General features: G+C 35.8%; 1 protein-coding gene across 2 annotated transcripts in view; it reads right to left on the reverse strand.

Moving 5' to 3' along the window:
• Positions 1 to 25,504, reverse strand: part of ACAD11 (acyl-CoA dehydrogenase family member 11) — an 81,729-nt gene that overhangs the window by 34,068 nt on the left and 22,157 nt on the right. For both annotated transcript variants that reach the window (XM_010987821.3, XM_010987820.3), the window contains exons 6-13: positions 21,432 to 21,573; positions 20,945 to 21,066; positions 19,075 to 19,181; positions 17,890 to 18,016; positions 5,619 to 5,696; positions 4,814 to 4,952; positions 1,568 to 1,675; positions 70 to 168 (exon numbers count right to left, since the gene is read on the reverse strand). In XM_010987821.3, coding sequence (XP_010986123.2) covers positions 70 to 168; positions 1,568 to 1,675; positions 4,814 to 4,952; positions 5,619 to 5,696; positions 17,890 to 18,016; positions 19,075 to 19,181; positions 20,945 to 21,066; positions 21,432 to 21,573 — 922 coding nt within the window. The remainder of the gene's footprint in view (positions 1 to 69; positions 169 to 1,567; positions 1,676 to 4,813; positions 4,953 to 5,618; positions 5,697 to 17,889; positions 18,017 to 19,074; positions 19,182 to 20,944; positions 21,067 to 21,431; positions 21,574 to 25,504) is intronic.

Here is a 25,504-nt window from a genome sequence, read left to right on the forward strand (position 1 = left end):
AAACTAACAACTCTGTATGATGTTATTCCAGCAGAGCATCTGGCACAAAGGATCAATCTGAATACTCACCACTGCTCCACCATTTCTTGCCATTAATTACATAGCTGTCCCCATCTCGCTGGATGCTACATTCAATATTTGTGGCATCACTTGAAGCTACATCAGGCTCTATAAATAAGCAAAGACTGAATTTACAGGTAGGCAGATGCCATCAATTTACAAAAGAGACTTAGGTGAGAAAACGTGAACTCTTTGAGGACAGAGGCATCTTTCTATCATTTCCCCATTCCACAACCTACACAAAGTAGGTATTTAATAAATGTGCATTGGAAGAATGAATGAATGAAGTAGTTAGAACAATTCAGATCGATCAGCGAGCTAAATTGTGTTCTTGGCTTCCTCACTGATACATGACTTGGGATACAACTCACTCAATCCTTTCTCTAATCATCAAAAGTACATTGAATATATTGTTCTTTGCTTCCCACAATGGAAATCTATACTACATACTTGCAGGCCAGATTTCCCCACCATATAGCATCTTAAACAATTTCTAACTGTGCTTGCAAATTCCATCAGAATGCTTTCACCAGTTTATTTATTTTGCATTCTATAAAGTCTGCTCAACACTTAATGTCTTCAGCAAGTTTTCCATGGGACACCTTTACAAAACTGCTTTCCTGTATGGCATTTTAGAACTTACAGGCTAGCTCTCAATCATAGTAATCTGCACTTCTTAATATGCTACTCTTTTGAATGGGTCCTTCAGTTATTTTATGTGTTCTCCTTCTAAAACTAGAGACCCAGTTTCTTTAGAAAAGGAGCTATGTACTCTACTTATTTTGTAACCTCCAGTTAGAGCTTCGTAGACAACACATCATACTGCAGGCGTTCAATAAATGCCTCTTACTGATTTAAATGGAGATCAGTTTTGCTATGATAAATGTATGCAATGTTATAGAAGACAATAAAACCTGGCCAAAATTATGGCCAGATGAAATTTAGTTTAACTTTAAAGTCAGCTATGAAACAGTGACTTTGTCCTTTGAAGAGTTCTTAATTACTGTTTCCTATGTACAAATGGTACCAAAACTCATTTTTATTAACATGATCCTCGTTTTATTTTGCCATATGATTATAATTTGAGCCATAGGACCAACATTGGTGAAAGTTCTGTTTTTCCGGGTTTATGGCAGAGTATTTTGGAAGTATCAATATAAAATTATCACAGATGTGAATATTTCATACATTAGGGTAAAAAAGATCTTAAATATCCATAGATGGCAATTTTAGAAATGCAAGTCAAAAGATAATGAAACTAGGTTTACTCTGCTGCTAATGCCTAAAGCAGGTTACTACAGAACATTATTTAATGAGAGGACAATTTTATTTTGCACATTTAAAAATGTCAAAATTTAAAACTGGAGTCAAAGCAAACATAGTCACATTCCTAGCCATGGGAAAATTTGCCTGAAACACAGAGCCACATCCCACACTTCTTCGGTTCATCGATCATAGCCCAGGAAGAGTGACCACACAAGGGAGAACGTGACTGACTTAATTTTACCTGTCATACAGAAGCAGGAGGCAATGGTCCCTTGAAGAAGAGGCTCAAGCCACTGCTGCCTCTGCATCTCACTTCCATACAGGTGGAGCACCTCCATGTTCCCGGTGTCTACACGTAAGGAGGAGAAGCACTTGTTTTGCATTTAAAAACTTACCAGTATGAGATCCAAACTCCATATAGGTAATACAGACACGCATCCTTTTAAAGCTAATGTTTGCTAACAAAAATATTTTGAAACATAAGAATAAATCTAATTTACAATGAAGGTATGCCATAAGCAGTTGTAAGCACATGGCATTTGGTGCATATTTATTCAAATTGTTCTGAATCATAGATGCTCATCCACTTCATCCCAATGAAGCTCTAAGAGGGGTCTAACTCAATTAGGACTGAGGGAAATAATATACTAGCCCAACCTTTGCTTGCTGTCTTGCAAATACACTCTGCTAGGAGTGACTGCAATTCTCCTGGAGAACAATTAACATTACATATTTTACTGAGACTCCAGCCTTGAGACCCCTGTTCCTCAAATACACCTGTGCTTTCTAACTTCCTTATATTTGCTTGCACCAGGCCTTCTCTCAGAGGAAATTCTGTCATTCCTAGTAAATTTCTGTTTGAGCCACCTTCATTGTGAAGAATCTGCAAGTACCCAGTCAGACATCTCTCTTTCCTTTGACCTCACATGGTAATTATTGCCTCTTTACTACAACATTGCTTTTACCTTCGTGCACCCCATACCGTCTAGGAAGTACTAAGGCATCTGAAGGATGCCAAACACAGGACCCATGTCCTGGATGGCAAATGGCGGGAGGTAATGCCAAAGGCCCTCTCCAGCCCTTGGAGGGCATGGTGCAGTACATGACACACTGCTGTGTCACTCACGTGGAAAAGGATGCTTCGTGTCTGCCGCAGAGCAAAATGCTCCAGGTGCCTTTCTCTGATTTTCATCCCCATCAAATTTCCAAAAATACTATCTAAAACCTTACCCTTGAATACTGATAGCTTATAAGATTTTGAGGAAGAATTTTTCAATATCATCACTTGCAATGACTTTAAAGACAGTCACTGAAATGCCTATGAAAAATGAACTAGGTCTAAGTTAAGTCTCAAAATATGTTTGTACTCTGTTTCAACATCCCCAAAGGAGCCAAAGTTATATTAAAATGTACAACATTCCTAGTAGATAAACACAAGCTTAAAATTCTGTTTAAGTGAGGGAGAGAATGAGTCCTGAGTTATAATTAATGAGCTCATGGTTTTCTTTGCTTGCTTTAAATTCAGTTTTCTCGTTTAGTTCAAATGAAATAAATATTGAATAAAATCTTTCCAAAAATTATTTTATTCTGAGAAGCTGACAAAACAAAGCTATTATTTATGGGTTGTATTATCATGGAATAGCTTCACACAATGAGATAAAATCTTTAGAAACTCTGGGAGTAGATTAATTTTACAATAGCCTCATTATTAAATGAAAATGTAGTACAGTAGTAAATCAGTGTTTTGAAGAGAGAAAAGGTGAGGACCTGGGACAAGTTCAACCATCATCACAGGTTTCCAAATTATCTTAACAGTACCAAAGAAATGAGAGTCAAAGTCCAGAGTGGGAACATTTTGCCAGGCAACCAGACAGTGTTTTCTCTGACATCCAGTATACCCCTTTCAGGCATTTCCACCTTCATTAACTCTTTTTGGGAGAGCATTAGCACCAGGGCCATAAAATTAGCACAAAGGACAATGATAAGGCCTAACTTGTGCAGAACCACTATAGGACCATCATCCTTCTACAAATCAAATGCTAGTCTTTGACTGGAAGCAGCAGAATAACCAGAGTAACCTGGGGGAAAAAAAAAAGACAAAGACATTCTCAGGGTCTACCTTAAACCTCCTGAATCAGAATCTCTAGGGCTGGAGCCTGTGCATTTTAAATTTTTTTAAAGTTATTTAAGGGGTTCTTCTGCAAATATGGGTTTGAAAACACCTTCAAAAGACTACAGTCCAGGTTTATTCCTCCCATAGTAACTTTTTAAAGAAAAGTTGGCCTCTTTCCCTCTTCCTTCCAATTTTTCATGCCAAAGTCCTTTAAGGGATCCTTGACTCCCCTATTAATTCCCCCAAACCAATGTGTAAGTCCTCTTGGCTCTGCCTTCAAAATATATTTAGATTCTTTCCACTTCTTACCCCTTCCGCTGCTACTGCCCTACTGCCCTGAACAAATCACCATCATCTCTCACCAGGACTATCACAACAAGACTCTCTGCCTCCCTCCTTCCTTCTGTTAGTTCTCAACATAGCGGTCAAAGGGATCCTTTTAAAACTGAAGTTACACCTTGTCACTGCACTGCTCAAATCCCCAGTGGCTTCCAATTTCACTGGAAGTATAAGCCCTTACCTGCCCGTTAAGTCCCAGCATATAAGGCCCTTTCCTCTCTGATACCTTCTGCTATTCTCTCCAGCCACAATGGCCTCCTTCACTGTTCCTGAAATACACCAATCATGCTCTTGTTTAGGGCCTTTGCATTTTCTGCTCCTTATGTTAGGAAAACGCTTAGCCCTGATACCAGCATGGCTAACTCTCTCACCTTCTTTATCTTAACTGAATGTCATTTTCCCAATGACATTCCCAACCATTCCATCTTATTGTAATCCACGTTCCCTATCCCTCAGCTCTCCTACACTGCTGGATTTTCTTTTCCCCAAACCACTTTTCAGCTTCAAACTTACTGTATAATTTTCTTATCTATCTATTGTTTATTTTTGTCTCTCTTCGTTAGAGTGTCAGCACCATGAGGTCAGGAATCTTTGTGTATTTTATTCCATGATAAATCCCAAGTTTCTAAAACAGTACTTGGCATATAGTAAATAATAAATAAATAATTGGTAAGTAAATGGAGAGACAGTGAGGCTAAACAAAAGATTTAGAAATCTATCCATTCTGACTAACCATAGAAATATTCAATACACGATCAGTAAACTGAAAACCTCATATTGCTAATTCCTTGGGTGGTGACTTCTATTCACTAATATTCTTAATGTAATGATGTTTAACAAAAGAATAACCCAATGAGTACTTTAGATCCACTTTTAAATATTTAAATCAAGATAACTGAAAAGCCAAATTAAAGAGAAATTTATAAATCAGTGACTTTGTGCAGAAAAAAACTTCCTTGTCATAAAACAGGAAAATTTTAAACACTGCTCAAAATATCTAAGGAACATTCTGTTTTTAAATAATGTAATAGTAACCTGGTGCTTGGCAGTTAAAGACATCTGGAGCAAAAAAGCATTTTCCTGTTTCTTCAGCAATCAAGGCATAGTCCACCTGGCTGAGACCACTTACAGCTGGCAAAAACAAGTTCCAGAGGCCTTCTGCTTTGGCCATTTCCTGTCAAGGTGATGAATATGCCAGAGTGAGCATAATTTATCATGACCTAAAATAGTTTATTTTTAAAAGATATTGGCATTTATGTTGTTTAAGCTTATGAAGTTATTTATTTCATTGTATCCTACAGTGCGCAAAACCAAGTAGTTATTAATTCATTATAAATCAACAATTTCTTCATGGTTAAATAAGTGACTTTCCTTCAAGTTTCATAGATTTGGCTGAAAAACCTGAGTACTTCTTACTGAATCATAGTTATTATAAAATAGCCTACATCTGAATATAATTATGCCAAAAATACTTTTCTGAGTATTTTAATTTCTAACATGTGTTCCTGTTAGAACTGAAGACATGAAACTTGGATTGGGCCCATGTGGGACAAATGCCCTGCCTCAAAATTTAGTCTCAACTAAGTGACAGACGGTCGTCATAGTGTTAACTGCATTTTTTTCTTTGAACAGCTGTATGAGTTTGTCTTTATCATACAGGCTACACAAAACACTGTAACCTAATTTGTATATTATGGATTTTATTTTTAACTTTCTTTTTAAAAAGTTATAATTGATATAATTATCCTCTACATATATAGCAGCAGCAGCAACAACAAAGGTCTCTCAAAAACACCTGCATAGAAATTCTCCAATTTTAAGGTTCTCCTATTTTTCTTACCTTGAGTTTATCAATCACTAATGGTTTTTTCCACTTATCCACTGAATTTCCATTTTGACCATAGAACTCAATTACCTCCTTAAAGTATAAAAGGAAAAAAAAGTTCATTAGCCAAAGTTAATACAAAAAGTAAATAATGCTAATATTGCAAATACATATAAACTGCTAATATTCAAAGTAAACATATTTAGGCGAAGAAACCTTTCCAACTGCTGTTCTATCAGTAATATTTCTTTCTAAAACCACACATAGAAGTATAAAAAATCCTGGAGGTTTGCTCCTTACAAATTTATGCTACCTTGATATTAGAGAATTACCTTCCAAAATCTTATATCAAGATTTGAGTGTTCCATTTTCAGCAATCTGGCACATTAGATGGTCATAGAATCCCTTCCCAGGGTAGTACAACTAAAAATAGTGGTTACATTTTAAAAAATTATTTAAAAAATACATTTAGTAACGCATAGCTGTACTGGCAGGAAAATAAGGAAAGTCCTCACAGGTCAGGGAAAAAAAATATGACTCTTCAGGTGTGAGTGAGCATTGGAGCCAAGTTTGTCTGGGGTTGTAGGCCGATCTGTGTTAGCCTGGGTCATAGTTTGCAATGGGCCATATAGGCAGGGGTCAGGAAACAAATCCAAATGCCCCAAACAGGGCAAGAGGGAGGATCAGAGATCACCAATTCCCTCCACCAAATCCAGGATGCCTGATGGGCAAAACCTAAGTGGCAAAAAATAAAAAACAACAACAAAAACCCACTCCTTAGTGGTAGACCATGGGAATACAAGCCATAAATAGGATGGAACAGAAAAAAGAAATATTTCTAACCTGAAACTTGTCTTCACCAAAGTTTGAGATCTGAATTCATAGACCTGTCAGGCCCTAAAATCTCAAGCTAAAAATGAAGTTTGCAGTGTTCCTGGTGACAGTGCATGCAAGCCCCTGGCAGAAGCGAAAAAACATTCTCTCTGGAGGAAAGAGCTTTAAACCAAAGCCTTAAATAATCCCTGCAGATAAAGTTCGATTCCAAAGAACACGAGTTCATAATGAGAAAATACTGAACACTGAAGGTAACAAGCCACCATTAGCAAGAATAGCAAACACAGTAGTTCAACAAAACTGAATCACACTGCCCAAGACGACAGACAGAACAATGACTAAACAGAGAATACAAAGTATTTATGTGCAACAGATTTCAAGAATAATGGAAGGAATTAAAAGTATGACAAAGGACTATCAAAACTGGCCAGACAAATTTGAAAAATAACTTGAATGCAACTTGAGGTAAAGAAAAACCACAGTAGTTAAATCTAAAAGCGCAGTGGCAGTGGGAGAGGGTGTAGCTCAGTGGTAGACTGCATGGCTAGCATGCCTGAGGTCTGCGTTCAATCCCACTACCTCCACTAAGGAAAAAAACAAAACCAAAAAAAAGCCCTTAATTTAAACCTCCTCCCATTAAAAAAAGGAACTTATTAACAACAAAATAAAACAAACAAACAAAACTCAATGGCAGTGGTTCTCAAGCTTCAGTGGGTATCAGAATCACTGTGTAAAACACAAGGGCCCGAGCCTCATCCTACTTCGATGAATCTGCTTCTATAACCTTAACTAGCTCTCTAGGCAATACTGACACATTTCAAATTTTGAGATCCACTGCTCTATGCGAAGTTGAAAAGTAGATTAGTTGTAGCTGAAAAAATAATAAGTTGGAAAAAAATTCTGAAGAAATTACTCCTTTCTTGACTGAAGCGCAGAAATTCAATAGAAGGATAGTGAGTGGTTAAAGGATCTGATGGCTATAGAGAGAATCATTACTTCTCTTCTGTCGAGCGAAAAAGAAAAAAGGAAAAAACAAAGAAAGATAAAAGTTTACTAGCAGATTCTCATTAAAGGAACTTGATCCTAGAAGAAACATCTGGGTTGTAAGAAGGAATAGTAAATAAAGTGAAAGATATAGGGTAAATTGAAATGTAAAAACTAGTGACATAAAACAATAACAATAATCTAATTTGTGCAACTAAAAGAATCAAGATGAACTAAAATACTGGACTATAATGGCACTCTCCAATATTTTGCTATTAAAGCTTCTATGTACTTATTTCCTACATATAGGGTAGTAGAATTACTGGATGAAAGGCTATGAACAATGGCCAAAGCTCCATATTATAAAATTATTTTCTAAAGTTGTTCTACCAACTTAGTCATACAGGTAACATGCAAAAACGTTCCTTTTGTTGAAGCCATGACTAGTCTAGAGTATTGCTATATTTAGTGAAAACTTCAAGAAGATAAAGGATGGTTCATTCACAAGCACCAGGATGAACAGCACTGGTCATTTCTGTCAGGAAGTCAGTTACTTCGGAAGATTTCCTGTTTAGGATTGTTTATTATTTCCATCCGTCGCATTGCCATAGGAACAGGCAAAGCAACTGTGTTTGATAAGAAATGTGTTATGTAATACGTGTACAAATTCCTCATCTCTGACCACCTCTCTATAATACCACAGTTTTGAGAAGCTAAAATTTCCCAGTGTTCATATAATTATTTTAAAGCCTTGTGTTGTTTAATACTTTCTGTTCTAAAGTCTATCCATATGGAGACTGAAAAATCTTTTTGTGGTATGGTAGGAGTCAAAATTAAAATACTTCATTACAAAGAAGATTTCTGTAGTTCTTAAAATATGAAAAAGTTTATTGGCGAAAAAGGAAAGCAGAAAATATGCTTGGTGCCTGATCAATTCTCCCCAAATATCACCTTTAACATCTAACTCCCTCATTCACTGATTGAGATACTGCTATGGAGTATATTGGTTCAGAATCTTAAATGTGAGCCTACAAATAGTTTTATAATATAATATGTTTTTCAGTTTAAACTTAAGTCTGTTAGAAAGAAAGAAGCAACAGTTCTTCCACAGTATATTATTAGACTCAGTAGGAAAATGTGACTAACGTTATTATGTTAAAAGTGTGTTCTGAGTAATATGTCATGTTGCTAGTTCCTGTTCTACATGCTATTTTTAGGACTCCTTATCCATTTTGAATGGGAAGAGCTGCCTTTCTTTCATTTCTTTTCTTCTTTCAGTTTCTTATGATAATATAATGACATACAGCTCTGTATAAGTTTAAGGTATACAGCTTAATAATCTGACTTACATACATCATGAAATGATTATCACAATAAGTTTAGTGAACATCCATCCTCTCATAAGGATATGAAACTAAAGAAATAGGAAAAAAAATTCTTGTGATGAAAATTCTTATCATTCATATACAAAATACAGCAGTGTTAATTATATTAATCATGTTATACATTACATCCCTAATTATCTTTCTTATTAGCTGGAAGTTTGTATCTCTTGACTGCTTTCAACCAATTCCCCCTCCAGATCACTCCTACAGGCAGAATTACCTTTTAATGTTTTAATAGATAATGGGTTCTTATGTTCTTACTTTATGATATGTGAAGAGTTTCAGAAGGTCATTAGAATAGCATAAATGAAGTTTATTTTTTCCCAGTACAGAAAACTGGAAAATACATTATGTAAAGTATTAGGAAAAAGTCATCAATAGTCTTACTAGCTAAAGATATGTACTATTAAGATGTTGCTGTATTATATGATACAATCTTGTATTCTAGACATGACTGTTCTAGGTTTTATAAACTTAGTTACAATAATATTGGACAGAATTGTATAGGCTTTCTCCCCTTCCATTTTGAAAAAGGTAATTTTCTCCAAGTATCGTTTCAAATGTGTATGATGTCACAAACAGGGATTAGTATTGTTTAGAATCATTCTACAGGATAAAACGTTTTTACAGATGTTAGTACACATTTTTAAAGGAAGAAAAAGCTCACATTATTAGATGTGGATATATTCCAGATTTGAACGCTCTACAGACACAAAATGATTATAGCTTTCCTTGCCACACAAAATGTTGACAATCTTTCCTTTAAAACTATAGGCTGCTTTTTAAATTTATCATAAAGCATTTTCTTTTATTGCAAATTCTTTGCAAATATTTTAATTGGTGCATGATAGGAAGTTCAGCAGATGTATATGACATTTCTCTTCTGTGCTGCATGCTTCCCTGGATTGCTCATTTACATTTATGAATGAAAAAACAAAGCTACTTGGTTTCCTCTGACAATTCTGACTCTCCTTTGAAAAATGAACTGGTTGTTAAGCACTCGCATGTCAATACACAGGCTTCATTTTAGGGTGAGCAGGTAGGAATCAGGCAGGCTGACAGCCAAGCTATCATCTACACCAAAGCCCCCAACAGAAAAATAAAACAAAACTGGGGGACTCCTCTCTAGAGCACTAACCCTCATTTGAAGCCATGACTTCTTTGAAACAGATCATTTGCCTTTTTAGAGTACTCTTGACAGCCTCCGATCTGGGGCAAACACCACTGCTATCCAGGCGTGTCAGAAACCAATCCACGCAGTCCACCTACAGCTGAAGTCTTCCATCAAACATCTTGATTTCTCATCCTCTTCTCACTTGTGCCCTCCATTACAGACAATCACAGAGGATTCCATTGTGAAAAAAAAGTTACCACTTGATTTCTAGCCAAGACTGCGGAATAGTAGGATCACGAGCTCGCCTCTCCTCGCAAATACAACAAAACCACAACTGACTGCTAAACAACCACTGGGAAAAAAGACTGGAGCCTAACAAAAAAGATCTTCTTCAACCGGAAACATAAAGAGGAAACCTCAGCAGGTTGGTAGGAGGGCCATGCTCGCTATATAATCAGGCCCCATATCCTCCAGGTGGGCGACCCACAAGCAAAAGAATAATTAAGTTGCAGAGGCCCTCCCACAGGAGTGAGAGTTCTGAGCCCAACGTCAGCCTCCCCAGTCGGGGTTCCAGCATTGGGAGGAGGAGACCCCAGGACAACTGGGTTTGAAGGCCAGTGGGGCTTAACTCCAGGAGCCCCATGGGACTGGGGGAAATAAAGACTTCATTCTCTTGGGAAACATATACAGAATCTCACATGTGCCAGGTCCAAGGGCAGAGGCAGTGATTTCATAGGAACTTGGGCCAGACTTGCCTGCTGGTTTTGGAAGGTGTCCTGGGTAGGTAGGGGAGAGCTGTGGCTCACCCAGGGCCATAAAAGCTGGTGGCAGACACTGCTGGAGTATTCATTTATGTGAGCTTTCCTGGAGGCTGACATCTTGATTGGCTCATTAGCACCAAGACTTAGCCCCACCCAACAGCCTGTAAGCTTAAAGGCTAGGAAGCTCCAGGCCAAACAACATACTGGGTGGGAACACAGCCCCACCCATCAGCAGACCTCCTGAGCTCAGAGCCAACCTCTTGAAATAGCCCTACCCACCAGCGGTCCAGGACCAAGCTTCATCCAGCAGTGGGCAGGCACTAACTCCTCCTGCCAGGAAACCTGCATAAGCCTCTAGTCCAGACTCATCCACCAGGGGGCAGATACCAGAAATAAGAAAACAACAATCCTAAAGCTTGTGGAAGGAATTTGCAAATACAAGCCAGACACTACCCCGGGACTGGCTGGTCCCAGGCCCTTAGGTAACAAGAGAGGAGTGTACTGCTGGGACGCATAGGACATCTCCCACAGAAGGCCATTTCTCCAAGGTTGAGAAACATAACTAACCTATCTAAAAATACAAATAGAAAGACAGACAATATGAAGCGGCAGAGGAATACCTTCCAGGCCAAGGCACAAGATAAAAATCCCAGAAGAAGAAATAAGTGACAAGGAGATAGGCAATTTATCCAAGAAAGAGTTTAAAGTAATAATGGCGAAGATGTTCGGAGACCTCAAGAGAAGTATAGATGCACAGAGTGAAGTTTTTAGCAAAGAGTTGGAAAATATAAAGAATACCCAAACAGATTTGAAGAATAAAATTACCGAAATGAATAACACACTAAAAGGAACCAAGAATAGACTAAATGAGGCAGAAGAATGGATCAGTGAGTTAGAAGACAGATTAGTGGAAATCACTATCACAGAACAGAAAAAAGAAAAAGAATGAAAAAAAATGAGGATAGTTTAAGAGACCTCTGGGACAACATGAAGTACACTAATATTTGCATTTTAGGAGTCCCAGAAAAAGAAGATACAGAGAAAGGACCTGAGAAAATTTTTGAAGAGATAATAACTGAAAACTTCCCTAACTTGGGAAAGGAAACAGTCACCTAAGTCTGGGAAGTGCAGAGAGTTCCACAGAGGATCAACCCAAATAGGAACACACTGAGGCACACAGTAATCAAACTGATGAAAATTAAGGATAAGGAGAAGTGAGAGAAAAGCAGCAAATAAAATATGAAGGAACTCCCCTAAGGTTTCAGCTGATTTTTCAACAGAAACTCCGAAGGCAGAAAGGAGTGGTATTATATATTTAAAGTGATGAAAGGGAAAAACTTATAACCAAGAATACTCTATCCAGTAAGGCTTTCATTCAGATTTGATGGAGAAATCAAAGGCTTCACAGATAAACAAAAAGTAAAATAATTCAACACCACCAAACAAGCTTTGTAACAAATGTTAAAGGAACTTCTGCAGTCACCAAAACACAAGAAACGAGAACAAAAAGAAGAAAGAAAGAAAAAAAAAAAAAAAGACCTACAAAAACAAACCCAAAACAATTAACAAAATGGCAATAAGAATTTATTTATCAATAATTACCTTAAATGTAAATATATTAAATGCTCCAAACAGGACATAGACTGGCTGAATGTATACAAAAACAAGACCCATATATATGCTGTCTGTAAGAGACCCACTTCATATCTAGGGAAACATGCAGGCTGAAAGTAAGGGGATGGAAAAAGATATTCCATGCAAATGGAAACCAAAAGAAAACTTAAGTAGCAATACTATATCAGACAATATAAATTTTAAAATAAAGACTGTTACAGAGACAAAGAAGGACACTACATAATGCTTAAGGGATCAATCCAAGAAAAGAATATAACAATTGTAAATATGTATGCACCCAACATAGGAGCACTTCAATATATTAGGCAATTGTTAACACACATAAAAAGAGAAATTGACATTAACACCATAATAGTGGGGGAAATTAACACCTCACTTACATCAATGGACAAATCATCCAGACAGAAAATCAATAAGAAATACAGGCCCTAAATAGCACATTAGACCAGATGGACTTAATTAGTATCTATAGAGCATTCCATCTGAAAACAATAGAATACACATTCTTCTCAGATGCACATGGAACATTCTCCAGAATCAATCACATGCTGGCCCACACAGCTAGCCTCAGGAAATTTAAGAAAACTGAAATCGTATCAAGCATCTTTTCTGACCATAACACTATAAGGTTAGAAATCAGCTATAAGAAAAAAACCTGCAAAAACTGCAAGCACATGAAGGTTAAATAATATGCTACTAAACAACCAAAGGATCACTAAAGAAATCAAAGAGGAAATAAAAAACTACTTTGAGACAAATGAAAACAAAAACACAATGATCCAAAATCTCTGGGATGCAGCAAAAGAAGGTCTAAGAGGAGAGTTTATAGCAACACAAGCCTACCTCAGGAAATAAGAAAAATCTCAAGTAAACAAACTAACCTTTCACCTAAAGCAGCTAGAGAAAGAAGAACAAACAAAACCCAAATTTAGTAGAAGAAAGTATAAAGATCAGAGCAGAAATAAATGAAATAGAGACTAAAAAGAAACAATAGAAAAGATCAATGAAACTAAAAGCTGGTTCTTTGAAAAGATAAACAAAATTGATAAACCTTTAGTTAGACTCACCAAGAAAAAAAAAAAAAGGAGAGGACTCAAATTAGTAAAATCAGAAATGAAAAAAGAGAAGGTACACCCACACTACAGAAATACAAGGGATCATAAGCAGCTGCTATGAGCAACTATACACCAACAAAAAGGATAAAGTAGAAGAAATGGACAATTTCTTAGACAGGTACAATTTGCCAACTCTAAATCAAGAAGAAATAGACAATATGAAAAGACCAATTACCAGTACTGAAGTTGAATCAGTAATTTTAAAAATCCCAACAAACAAAAGTCCAGGACAAGGGGAATTCTACCAAACATTTAGAGAAGAGTTAACACCTATCCTTCTGAAACTATTCTAAAAAATTGCACAGGAAGGAACACTTCTAATTCATTCACCCTGATTCCAAAACCAGACAAGATATCACAAAAAAAGAAAATTACAGTCCAATACCACTTATGAATATAGATGCAAAAATCCTCAACAAAATACTAGCAGACTGACTCCAACAATTCATGAAAAGGATCATATACCATGATCAAGTGGGATTTATCCCAGGGATGCAAGGATTTTTTAATAACTGCAAATCAATCAATGTGATACAAACTGAAGAATAAAAGCCGTATGAGCATCTCAATAGATGCAGCAAAAGCTTTTGATGAAACTCAACATCCATTTATAATAAAAACTCTCCAGAAAGTGGGCATACAGGGAACATATCTCAACAAAATAAAAGCCATATATGACAAACACACAGCTAACGTCATACTTAATGGTGAAAAGCTGAAAGCATTTCCTCTAAGATCAGGAGCCAGACAAGGATGCCCACTCTCGCCATTTTATTCTACATAGTTTTGGAAGTCCTAGTCATAGGAATTAAAGAAGAAAAAGAAATAAAAGGAATCCCATTTGGAAAAGAAGTAAAACTGCCACTGTTTGCAGATGTCATGATACTATACATAGAAAACCCTAAAGAAGTTACCAGAAAACTACTATAGCTCACCAATGAATTTGGCAAAGTTGCAGGATACAAAGTTAACACACATAAATCAATTGCATTTCTATACAGTAACAATGAAATAGTAGAAAAAGAAATTAAGAAAATAATACCATTTACCATCACACCAAAAAGAATAAAATACCTAGAAATAAACCTACCCAAGGAGGCAAAGAACCTGTACTCTGAAAACTGTAAGACACTGATGAAAGAAACTGAAGATGGCATAAACAAATGGAAAGACATACCATATTCTTGGATGGGAAGAATCAGTATTGTTAAAATGGCCATACTACCCAAGGGAATATACAGATTCAATGCAATCCCTATCAAATTACCGATGACATTTTTCACAGACCTGGAACAAAAAAAGTTAAAATTTTTATAGAAATACAAAAGACCCCGAATAGCTAAAACAATCTTGAAAAAGAAGAACAGATCTGGGGGAATCACACTCCCTGACTTCAGACTATACTACAAAACTACAGTAATCAAAATAGATGGTATTGGTACAAAAACAGACACATAGATCAATGAAACAGGATAGAAAGCCCAGAAATAAATCCATACACTTATGGTCAATTAATCTATGACAAACGAGGTAAGAATACACAATGGAGAGAAGACAGTCTTTTCAATAAATAGTGCTGGGAAAACTGGACAGCTACCTGTAAAAGACTGAAATTACAACATTCTCTAACACCATATACAAAAAGAAACTCAAAATGGATTAAAGACTTAAATGTAAGATCAGATTCTATAAAACTCCTAGAGGAAAACATAGGCAGAACACTCTTGGATATATATCACAGCAATATTTTTTTTGAACCAGTTTTTGGAGCAATGGAAATAATAGTAAAAATAAACAAATAGGATCTAATTAAACTTAAAAGTTTTTACACAGCTAAGGATACCATCAACAAAATGAAAAGACAATCTACAGAATGAGAGAAAATGTTTGCAAATGATGTGACTGACAAAGGACCAATTTCCAAAATATACAAACAGCTCATACAACTTAATATGAAAAATACAAGAAACTCGATCAAAAACTTGGCAGAAGGCTTAAATAGACATCTCTCCAAAGGAGACATCTAGATGGGCAACAAACATATGAAAAGATGCTCCACATCACTAATGGTTAGAGAAATTCAAATCAAAACTACGATGAAGTATCACTTCACACCAGTCAGAATAGCCATCATTGAAAAGTCTACAAACAATAAATGCTGGAGAAGGTGTGGAGAAAATGGAACCCTCCTACACTGTTGGTAGGAATATAGACTGGTACAGCCAGTATGAAGGACAGTATGCAGTTTCCTTAAAAAACTAAAAATATATTTACCATATAATCCAGCAATCCCACTCCTGGTCATATACCCAGATAAAAATATATTTCAAAAAGACACATGTACCCCAATGTTCATAGCAGTGCTGTTTATAATAGCCAAGACATGCAAACAACCCAAATGTCCATCAACAGATGAGTGGATAAAGAAGATGTGGTATATATATATACCATGTGGTATGTGTACATACATACACACAGATATATATATATATATACACACACACAGATATGTATATACATACACACATACATATACATACATACAGAATGGAATACTACTCAGTCATAAAAAAGAATAAAATAATGCCATTTGTGGCAACGTGGATGGACTTGAAGATTGTCATTCTAAGTGAAGTAAGCCAGAAAGAGAAAGAAAAATGCCATATGATATTGCTTATATGTAGAATCTAAAACAAACAAAAAGGATACAAATGAACAATTTATTATTTATAACTTAGATAACTGATTTCTTGAATATGTGTGAGCACATTTGACTGCCCTTTATGATTAGATTACTGCATTCTGTTGATTCTTAAAAAATAAATATTTAGCTAGAAAAAAAGTATACAGTAAACTAGTCTCTGTTACGACATGTAATTATTAGAAGAAAAAGGAGTTCTAAAAAAAAAAAAAGTTACCACTTGTGTTACAGCCCTCTCTTACTCAGAAATTCTTTTGAGATGAGGCTTCTTCTTAAGGTTTATTCTTTAGTATGATCCATTCTGCTTTCCAAATCCATTTTCATTCTCTTTTTAAAACCTTTAGTCCTCTGATGTGTACCCCTTCTGTTTTGGTGTTTTTATCAATTCCATTTTATAAAAAGTCTTTATTATTAATTCAAGGGGATTTTATTTGAGGGAGGGAAGATAAATGCTGACTTCAGTCTGCCATCTTGAACCCAAAATGCCAGATTTTCTTTTTAATACCCAGAAGTTCAGAATTTTAAACTCAAAATTATATATATACTAACTAGAGCAGAAAGTCTGCAAAATGATACCTTAATCACTGAACAGATGAAGAGGTGACTATTTTAGAAAGCACTTCCTCATATTTAAGTAGTAGTTTCTTTATACACCACTCTATGTGCAAAGTTCCTCTCACACTAGATTGTCACTAAAAATATGGTAAGTATTCATATAATTCAAGTAAAAACAGCAGCTGCTTTATAAACATATCAACTTTGAACATCTTTATTGAAAGAATTTTGGTCTTTTTCAGTTTCCTATTTGATTTTTGCTCATCCAGCTCTAGACCTCTCAATCATAGAAGATCAAAATGGAAACTTACTGTGTATCTAGTCATAATTATTTATATTGTAGGTGAAGAAATTGAGGCTCTGAGAAAGAGTGATTTGCCCAAGACCACCTAACTTGTGGCAGGAACAGACTATAATCAAACTCTTACAATTTCTACACCAGTGTTCCACCCACACATATATCCCAGTCCCTGCCTTACATATATTCATAATAGTTTTTATCTTTTCTTCACAGCATTTATCTTCTCTTGTTTAATATCTCTCTTTTATGCTGAAGTATAAGCTCTAGAAGCATAAGCCCTGCCTTCTTATTCTTCCTTTTACTTTCAGTGGCTCTCTGGGTGCCTAATCCATTATTAGGTACCCAAAAATTATAAACTAAAGGAATGAGTGTGTCACATTACTTCTCTACTCTCAGTAAATTTACTGGGACTCAACTCCTTAAAATAGTAGCTTGTCGGGGGAGTGGTTGGTAGTATCTGTGAACAGTCTGAAATGACATATAAAATTTTCTGGGTATGCCTCTCTCGTTTAGTCTACAGTTTTCTTAATCCTCAAAGGGGCCATTAAAAAGAAAAGAAAAGAAAAAAAAACCCTGAAGGTCACTGCCTTAGGAAAAGGCTCCCAAACCAGTGTTTTACTCTAATATATTTAGGATCTCAACTTTACAAACAGCTAATTCCCTTTGACTTAATTTTTAATGCTACAGATTTATCTGTAGCATTCGCTTGGCATATTTTGGTAGCTTGGAATTTTTCAAGATCAGGTTCTGGAGCAGTTCAGTCCTAAGGTGAGGAGGGGCATCTAGGTAAGGACTGACGGCAAAGATATGGTACCACGGTACTTCTAGAAGCAGAGATAAGAGAAGTAATTCATCAATAGTCCTTCAGCACAAATATATTGTTTGTTTATACAATACTTACCTTTTCAGCTGGAAAGATATGCTGTTTCATGAACCACTTAACCCTAGTAAGAAGTTCCTGGCCTGTCCTAGTCTGGGCAAACAATTTCCCGGTAGTATCAGTCTGTGGCAGTACAGGACCGAAAGTTCTACATAAAAAAGAAAAGTTACAAAGATTTCCAAAATCATTATTATAGATTTCTGAAAATAGTATGAAGTCTTCCCCAGTTCTCCAAAAATATCTCTCAGGAGTTTCCATATTTTGGAGTTTTTAAAGTCTTTCATATTATGGAAGGAATGCAGAATCACTTTATTTTGGACATTAAACTTTAGTGCCTAAAGCACTTCTTGGAGAAGGCATAAGCGTGGCATGACCTCAATCAATGGTAGTTTAAAATCTTTATTGAAGTCACCTGTCAGAATCTCCAAAAAAGAAGGCAAATAAACTGAACACAAATTTAATTACTGAGTATATGCCTCACAAATACAGCTGCTGGATGTCATTACAAACAAGATCTTTAAAGGTCATTATGAAGAGCAGCATAGTTATTTATTACGTTGTGAAGATCACAAATATCCAAGTACATGATGAACTATAAAATGCAACCATCGTAATGTTATGCCATGGGGAGTTGTGGCTTGGGCGGAATTTCCAGGGAGCACACCACCGATGCATTCAGTAAGTGCTTTACGTCACATCAGTTAGCTGGAGTCTGGTTGGAAAAACCGTCAGATGCCTCAAAAGTACTCCACTGGTGGAGACGTGGACTTCAAAGATGCTTATGAAATATCTGAATAAAATTTCAGGAAATGTGATGGTGGAAGAGAGCAACATTTCTAAACTTAATAAATCATCTTATATAATACATAATTTTAAATAAGTATATGCAAGTAACTTAAATATTAGAAGGAAACATTTGAGAGTTCTATCAAGATCCTTAAAAGTTTATACATTCATTTAGGTTGGCACACACACAAAAAAACCTTTTAATCATTAATATGTGTATTTTCTTTACATTTGAAGTCAATTTATTTTCTAGCATAGAAGACATATACTAAAAACAAACAAAAAAATCTGCCATAATTGGCAGCAGCAATCCTGGTGTTATAAGCAACAAAAACAAGACCTAATCCCCTAAGGTTTATGACCTTCACATAGGTAATAAAGGCTCTAATTTGAGTTAGCCACAGAATCAATTTTGCTTACCTTTTTGAGAGTTGTAATCCAGTTTCTGCCAGAGGTTGCACAATATTGGCAAACCGAGAGCTACTTTCAGATGCATTATTTCCCAGAATATATCTACTATATACTCCCTATAAGTAAATTAACATAGAGTGATTAAAATTCATTGAAAACTATTCTTCAGGCATCCAGTCTTTCCACAGTTTCCCAGCTATGTGAGTCACTAAACTTACTAAGTATTAACATATAAATCAAACTATCAATTCTAATAATTTACATGCAGGAATAATTATACCTCCCCAAATTAAAGAATTACACTTGTATCATCTGGTTAACCTACTCTCATCATAACAGACTTGTAAGTGGGAATCAAACCAAACTTGAAAATGAATTTGGCAGTAACCAAAGACACCAAATTGGCAAGTTATATCACCTCTAAATACCACTGCTCTCCCTTCACAGTGGGGAAAAATCTAAGGAAACCAAAAAAACACCCAAAAAACAAACAAACAAAACCTATAAAATACAAAACCAAAATAAAATTAAAAACTATAAAATATAAAACCAAAGAGAAAGCAGTGAGATGACCTCTGAGAATACCTCATTTTTGGATCCCTAATTTAGGTGAAGCTCTTCTCCTTTGAACGGTGTTAGCTGAATGCCAATCAGTTTTTCTTTCTTAATTCTTCTCCATGTTCTGTGCTTCTAACATAAAATACTCTCTTCTTCCCTGCCCCACCCCCTCAAATACACTCAACTGAATTTCATTAGTTTATTTCTTTATATAATTCTTTGTGCAATAAAACACTATTAACAGTCATTTCATCATTTCCAATTTCCTATTTCTCATTAGAATGGAATGTTTATGATCATCTCTAAGGCTATAGTTTATAACACATATTGATTTCAATCATAAATCATATCAAACTTTTATTTAAAATAAAAATTCATTTTAAATTCAAAGCCTATTAGGTATGTCATTTGTGGAAACTGGCAGACATAGAAACGTACCACAAACCCTGTTTTGAGAAACCCATCCAATCAACATGATTCTAAACTACAGGATGAGATGCAACACAACTATTTCCTAGAAGACATTTCAGTTATTTGAGGATAGTATGATCTCTGAGGACACGGAAAAATAACCGTAATTTTCCTTAATTCTTTTTTTCCCATTCTTTTTTATTTCTAAAATCTCTCATTTACTTGTTCTTCACCCAAGCCCTAACTCCTTGCCCCTGATTAAGCATCTCGATTTCTTAAACTCCTAAGATTCAAAGTAAAAGGAAACCGAGTTATTATAGTGAAGAAAGCACTTGCTTACACTGTAAATTTAAAAAACTGAATTTATGCTCAATTTCCTCTCAAAATTTATCACGTAACTATCACATTATTAGAAAATGGAAAATGGACAAGTTTATTTATCTATCTATTCACTCAAAAAACATAATAAGAGACTACTATATGCTAGATACTGTGCTAGGCTTTGGGAAATACAAATATAATTCTTTCCTCATCATTAGCCCTGGTTAATAAATGGTTTTATAGTCTGACTCAGACATCATTAAAAGATTTTAGCTCTTTCTTACATTGTGTATTCAGGAAATAACCAATTCTCACATGCTTTTCTCTTTCTCATTGTTTTTCTCCTTTACTCCATCTTTTTGGTTTATTATACCAAAATGTGGTAACACACTTTAATACTCAACTTTTTCCCTTGCCAAATTTCTATTCTGTAAACTCTGGATTTATATTTTACCCATGTCTGGTATTTGTCACTATAAAAGACAAATTGACTTCAGAATGAAGAATATAAAACCCCCAAAGACAAGAAAATATTGTCAACAGTACATCAATAAATAATGGTGAAACATATGTTATAAAAATTAATTACCTGTGCTATTCCAGCCATTTTAAAATATGAAAGGGCAAGAAAGAAATTCCAGTTAGGAAGATTAGAATTAATTCCCCTACAGCGGCAATATATTGAAATCAGTTCTTCCATTGATGGTACCCCTGTAAAAGCAGCACATACTCTAAACTTTAATAGAAAAATCATGGTGAATACATCAAAATATTATAATATTACATATGTATATAAAACTGAATATAACAACCATTAATCCACATAACAAGATATGTTCTAAATGTTGATTTCCAAAAGAACATTATATGTAAATGATTATATTTTGTCATAAATTAGTAAAAGTGGAATGCTATATTCAAAAAACTCAATAAAGAATAAAATGATTTAGAAACATTTCAAGAAACAAATCAAAGATATTTATGCAAGATTATAATATAATCCTATTTTTTAATTATGAAGAAAAATAAAGATAATTTTATATTAATAGTAATTTAGGCAACATTATGTTTCATACCTATGTTTTCTTTCCAATAAGAACTTTGATTTATCATTGGAATTGTCCTTGGCCAAAAGTACAAGAGGGAGAAATGAGCCAAGTCTGACAAAGGATGACCAATGGTCGAAAGCTCCCAATCCAGTACAGCTATAACGCGAGACTGTAATTAAAAATGAAAAGATTTTAATATATTAAATCTAAAATAAGGAAATAAATGAAACAGAATATAGCAAAAGCCATAGTTTCCATCAAAAGTAAATCTAAACCTGCAGTTTGCAGTCTTTTCCCACAGTGGCACACTTCACTTTTCAAATAACTAATTTTAATAGCCTTGAAGGAGTAGAGCCGAGTGCCCCGGTTCCATTACCAGCTGTCAGTTTTGCATTTTACTTTACACAGCCTTAACATGTTTACTAATGAAAGGAGGCAAAATCAGTTGAAACTTTTCAACTAGGAGTAACTATGGTAGAGAAGAAATTCTAATAATTACTTATAATTTACGAAGCTATGCTCTGGTGATGAATCTTACATAGACATACACATAGACACTACACTCCTATGGCCATAGTAATTTTTAAAGTAAGTTATTTCATGCTGTAGGTACAAAAATATAATCGTTATAAAAGATGCCATTTGTTTTATGAATATAAAATCCATTATATAGCAACATGATAAGTGTCATGTAATTTGGAACTAATAACACAGAAAGCTTTCCTCATTCTATTTTGTCGCAATATGTATCAAGGGAATATATATCTTTAAGTTAATAACTCAGGACATTCAATTGCAAATACTAGAGGAAAAGGTAATTTGCAGAATAATACGTAGAGTATGGTACTATTTCTGTTTAAATATAAAGGTTGTAAATGCACACTCAAGGTTGAAAGAATATACACCAAACCGATAGCAATGGTTATGGTTACTTCAAGGTACTGAGGCAGGAGGGATGGGATGTGGGAGGAGATGCTCCATCGAGAGGGTTCTGAATGGAGCAGTGACATGATAGGACTCGTTGTTAAGGTCACTGTAGCTGCGATGTTTTGAATAGACTGCAGAGGGGACAGTGAGGAGGCTGCAGCAATGATCTAGACAAGATTATCTAAACCAGATAAAACAGCCGAGCTCATCTGGGCAGTACAAATTATTGGGTTTCATGCCTCTATATAACCTTGTGTTTGCACTCCCTTGCCACTCTTGCACACTTGTACACATTATTGTAGCTTTATGGAAAAACGTGGACTTCAAAATCACACAGACTAGTATTCAAATCCCAAATGGTGGACATTTACTGGCTGTGCAATAGTGGACACACTAGTTAACCTAATTTTCAATTTTTGCAGCTGCATAGAATTGTGTGAAAATTAAATAAGGGCAGACAGAAAGTCCATTTTGTTCACCAGTATCTAGCAGAGTACCTGGCACACAGCAGGTGGCTAAAATGTATTTATTCAGTGAGTAAGTACAGAGTCTGGAATATAGCAGGAAATAAAAAATTTACCATTGTGACTTTGGGAAAAAGCGATCACTCCTTCCTCCATGATTTGACTTCATAAGACCTTCTATGGTTGTGGTTAGATCATATTATTATAAGTTACCATACTTGCTAGATTTGTTAAATTTGCTTAAAAAAAGATTGGATGTATTTTTCTCTATAGCATTCTGTTTATTTCTATGCTCTTAACATCCAAAGAAAAGAAGATGATACACTTAATTATGCTATAAATGTTTACAATTGTTTCAGTGAAAATTGGGAATTTTCTCTGGAGTAAAGTTTTAAGATGTCTGAAATATTTTTTCAGTAATTACACAAAGCTATAAAACAACAGCCAGTGAGAAAAAACAATGGTTCATTAAATTATATCAATTAGTATATGCTAATTAGCAATAATTTATTAGAACCCTTTGTATGCCTATTTGTGTATAGAGCTGTAAAAGCTCAGCATAACTCCTAGTGGATGAGATGGACATTTACTAGTTCACTTTGGTGCTAAAGAACTTATTAATAAAATGATTTATGACAGTTTTTCTGAAAAAGCTTTTCATTTTGATTATCTTCTACATTGAGTTTTATTTTCTATGTATGCTTTTTGCCCTACTGAATTTTATTAATATGTATGTATATTACCTTTTCAAAACAAAAGAAACAAATGCAATCCAACAGGACAAACAGTAGGTGAAGAGGGCAGGGAAAAAGATAATAATTTTAAACAAAAAGATAAAGCTGGGAGTAAGGTTATTACCTAAAATTAAATGTCATAGGTTATATATAGTTGTTAGTGTTGACAGCAGAATTTGCTCTGATTTTTCTAAGGACAGAATAAAGTGTGAAGCATGACAAGTCACAATGTTTATAGTGCATGTAGAGTAAAATAAACCAGCTGCACTTGGGTTGCCTCCAGGTGCCCATCAACAATTGATTAGATGAAGAAGATGTGGTATATATACAACGGTATATTACTCAACCATAAAAAAAGAGTGAAATACTGCCATTTGCAGCAACATGGCTAGACATAAAGAATATTATACTTAGTGAAGTTAGGCAGAGAAAGACAAATATTGTATGATATCACTTAAATGTAGAATCTAAAAAATAGTACAGAATAATGTATACGCAAAAGGAAAACAGACTCAAAGATACAGAAAACAAACTTGTGGTTACTAAAGGGAGGGACAAATTAAGGGTATGAGATTAACAGATACAAACTACCATATATAAAATAGATAAGCAACAAGGATACATTGTATAGCACAAGAAAAACTATACCCAGTATCTTATAATAACCTATAATGGAATATAATCTACAAAAATATTGAATCACTATGTTGTGAATGTGAAATAACATAATACTGTAAATCAACTGTACTTTAAAACAAAGCAAAACAGCTGCTCAAGAGTATCAATTTTGTTGGTGAGATTGGCCAAGATGGCAGAGTAGAAAGACCATGAGCTCATCTCCTCTCACGAGCACACCAAAATCACAACTATTTGCCGAATCAACAACAATGAAAAAGACCAGAACCTACAAGAAAAGATCTTCTACAACTGAACACATAAAGAAGGAACCACAGTTGGATGGGAAGAATGGGTGGAATCACAATATAGTCAGGTCCCATACCCCTGGGTGGGTGACCACAAACTGGAGAATAATTACATTGAAGAAGTTCCCCCAAAGGAGTGAGAGGTCTGAGCCTTATGTCAGGCTCCCCAGCCTGGGGGTGCTGTACTGGGAATTTGAACCCTTAGAGCATTTGGCTTTGAAGGCCAGTGGGGTTTAATTTCAGGAGTCCCAGAGGACTGGTAGAAATAAAAGACTTCACTCTAAAAGGATGCACACAAAATCTCACACATTTCAGGACCCTGGGTAAAAGCAGTAATTTGACAGGAGTCTAAGTCAGACCTATTTGCTGGTCTTGAAGAGTCTCCCAGAGAGGCAGGAAACAACTAGAGCTCACCACGGGGACATAGACTGGTGGCGGCTATTCTTGGCAGCTCCTTCTATCACATGGACTCTGGTGCTGGTGGGCACTATTGTGGAATCCTCCCTCCAACTTCTTAGCCCCAGTACCCAGACCTGTCCTGGCCCAACAGCCTGTAGGTGCCAATGCTGGGACACCTTATGCCAAGCAACTAACTGGGTGGGGACACAACCCCACCTATCAGCAGACAGGCTGCCTTGAGACACCCTGAACCAACAGTTATCTCTGAAGATGGCCCTGTCCACCAGGGGGCCCAGGACTCAGATCTACCCACCATGGGCAGACACAAGATGCAAGAAAACCACAATCCTGCAACTTGCATATTCAGTCTCCCTACCAGCAGGCGAGATGCTGCCCTGGAACCAGCTGAGCCCCAGGCTTGTCCACTAATAGGCCAATACAAGCTTCAGGACACCCCAGACCCTGTACCTAATTCTGTTAGGAACCCACCCTGTCACCTGTGATGTGGCACCATCTCTGGGTCCCCTGGGCCATGCAACCAGACCCCAGGACCTTCTTGGCCTACCAGTAGTCCAGTACTAACCCCAGGACCTTGCTTCACCCATTAGTGAGTGGGCAACAACCCCTGGAGTCTTTTGGACCCTGAATTTGCC

The sequence above is a fragment of the Camelus dromedarius genome, chromosome 2 (genome assembly GCF_036321535.1).
Source record: "Camelus dromedarius isolate mCamDro1 chromosome 2, mCamDro1.pat, whole genome shotgun sequence".
Taxonomy (NCBI): domain Eukaryota; kingdom Metazoa; phylum Chordata; class Mammalia; order Artiodactyla; family Camelidae; genus Camelus; species Camelus dromedarius.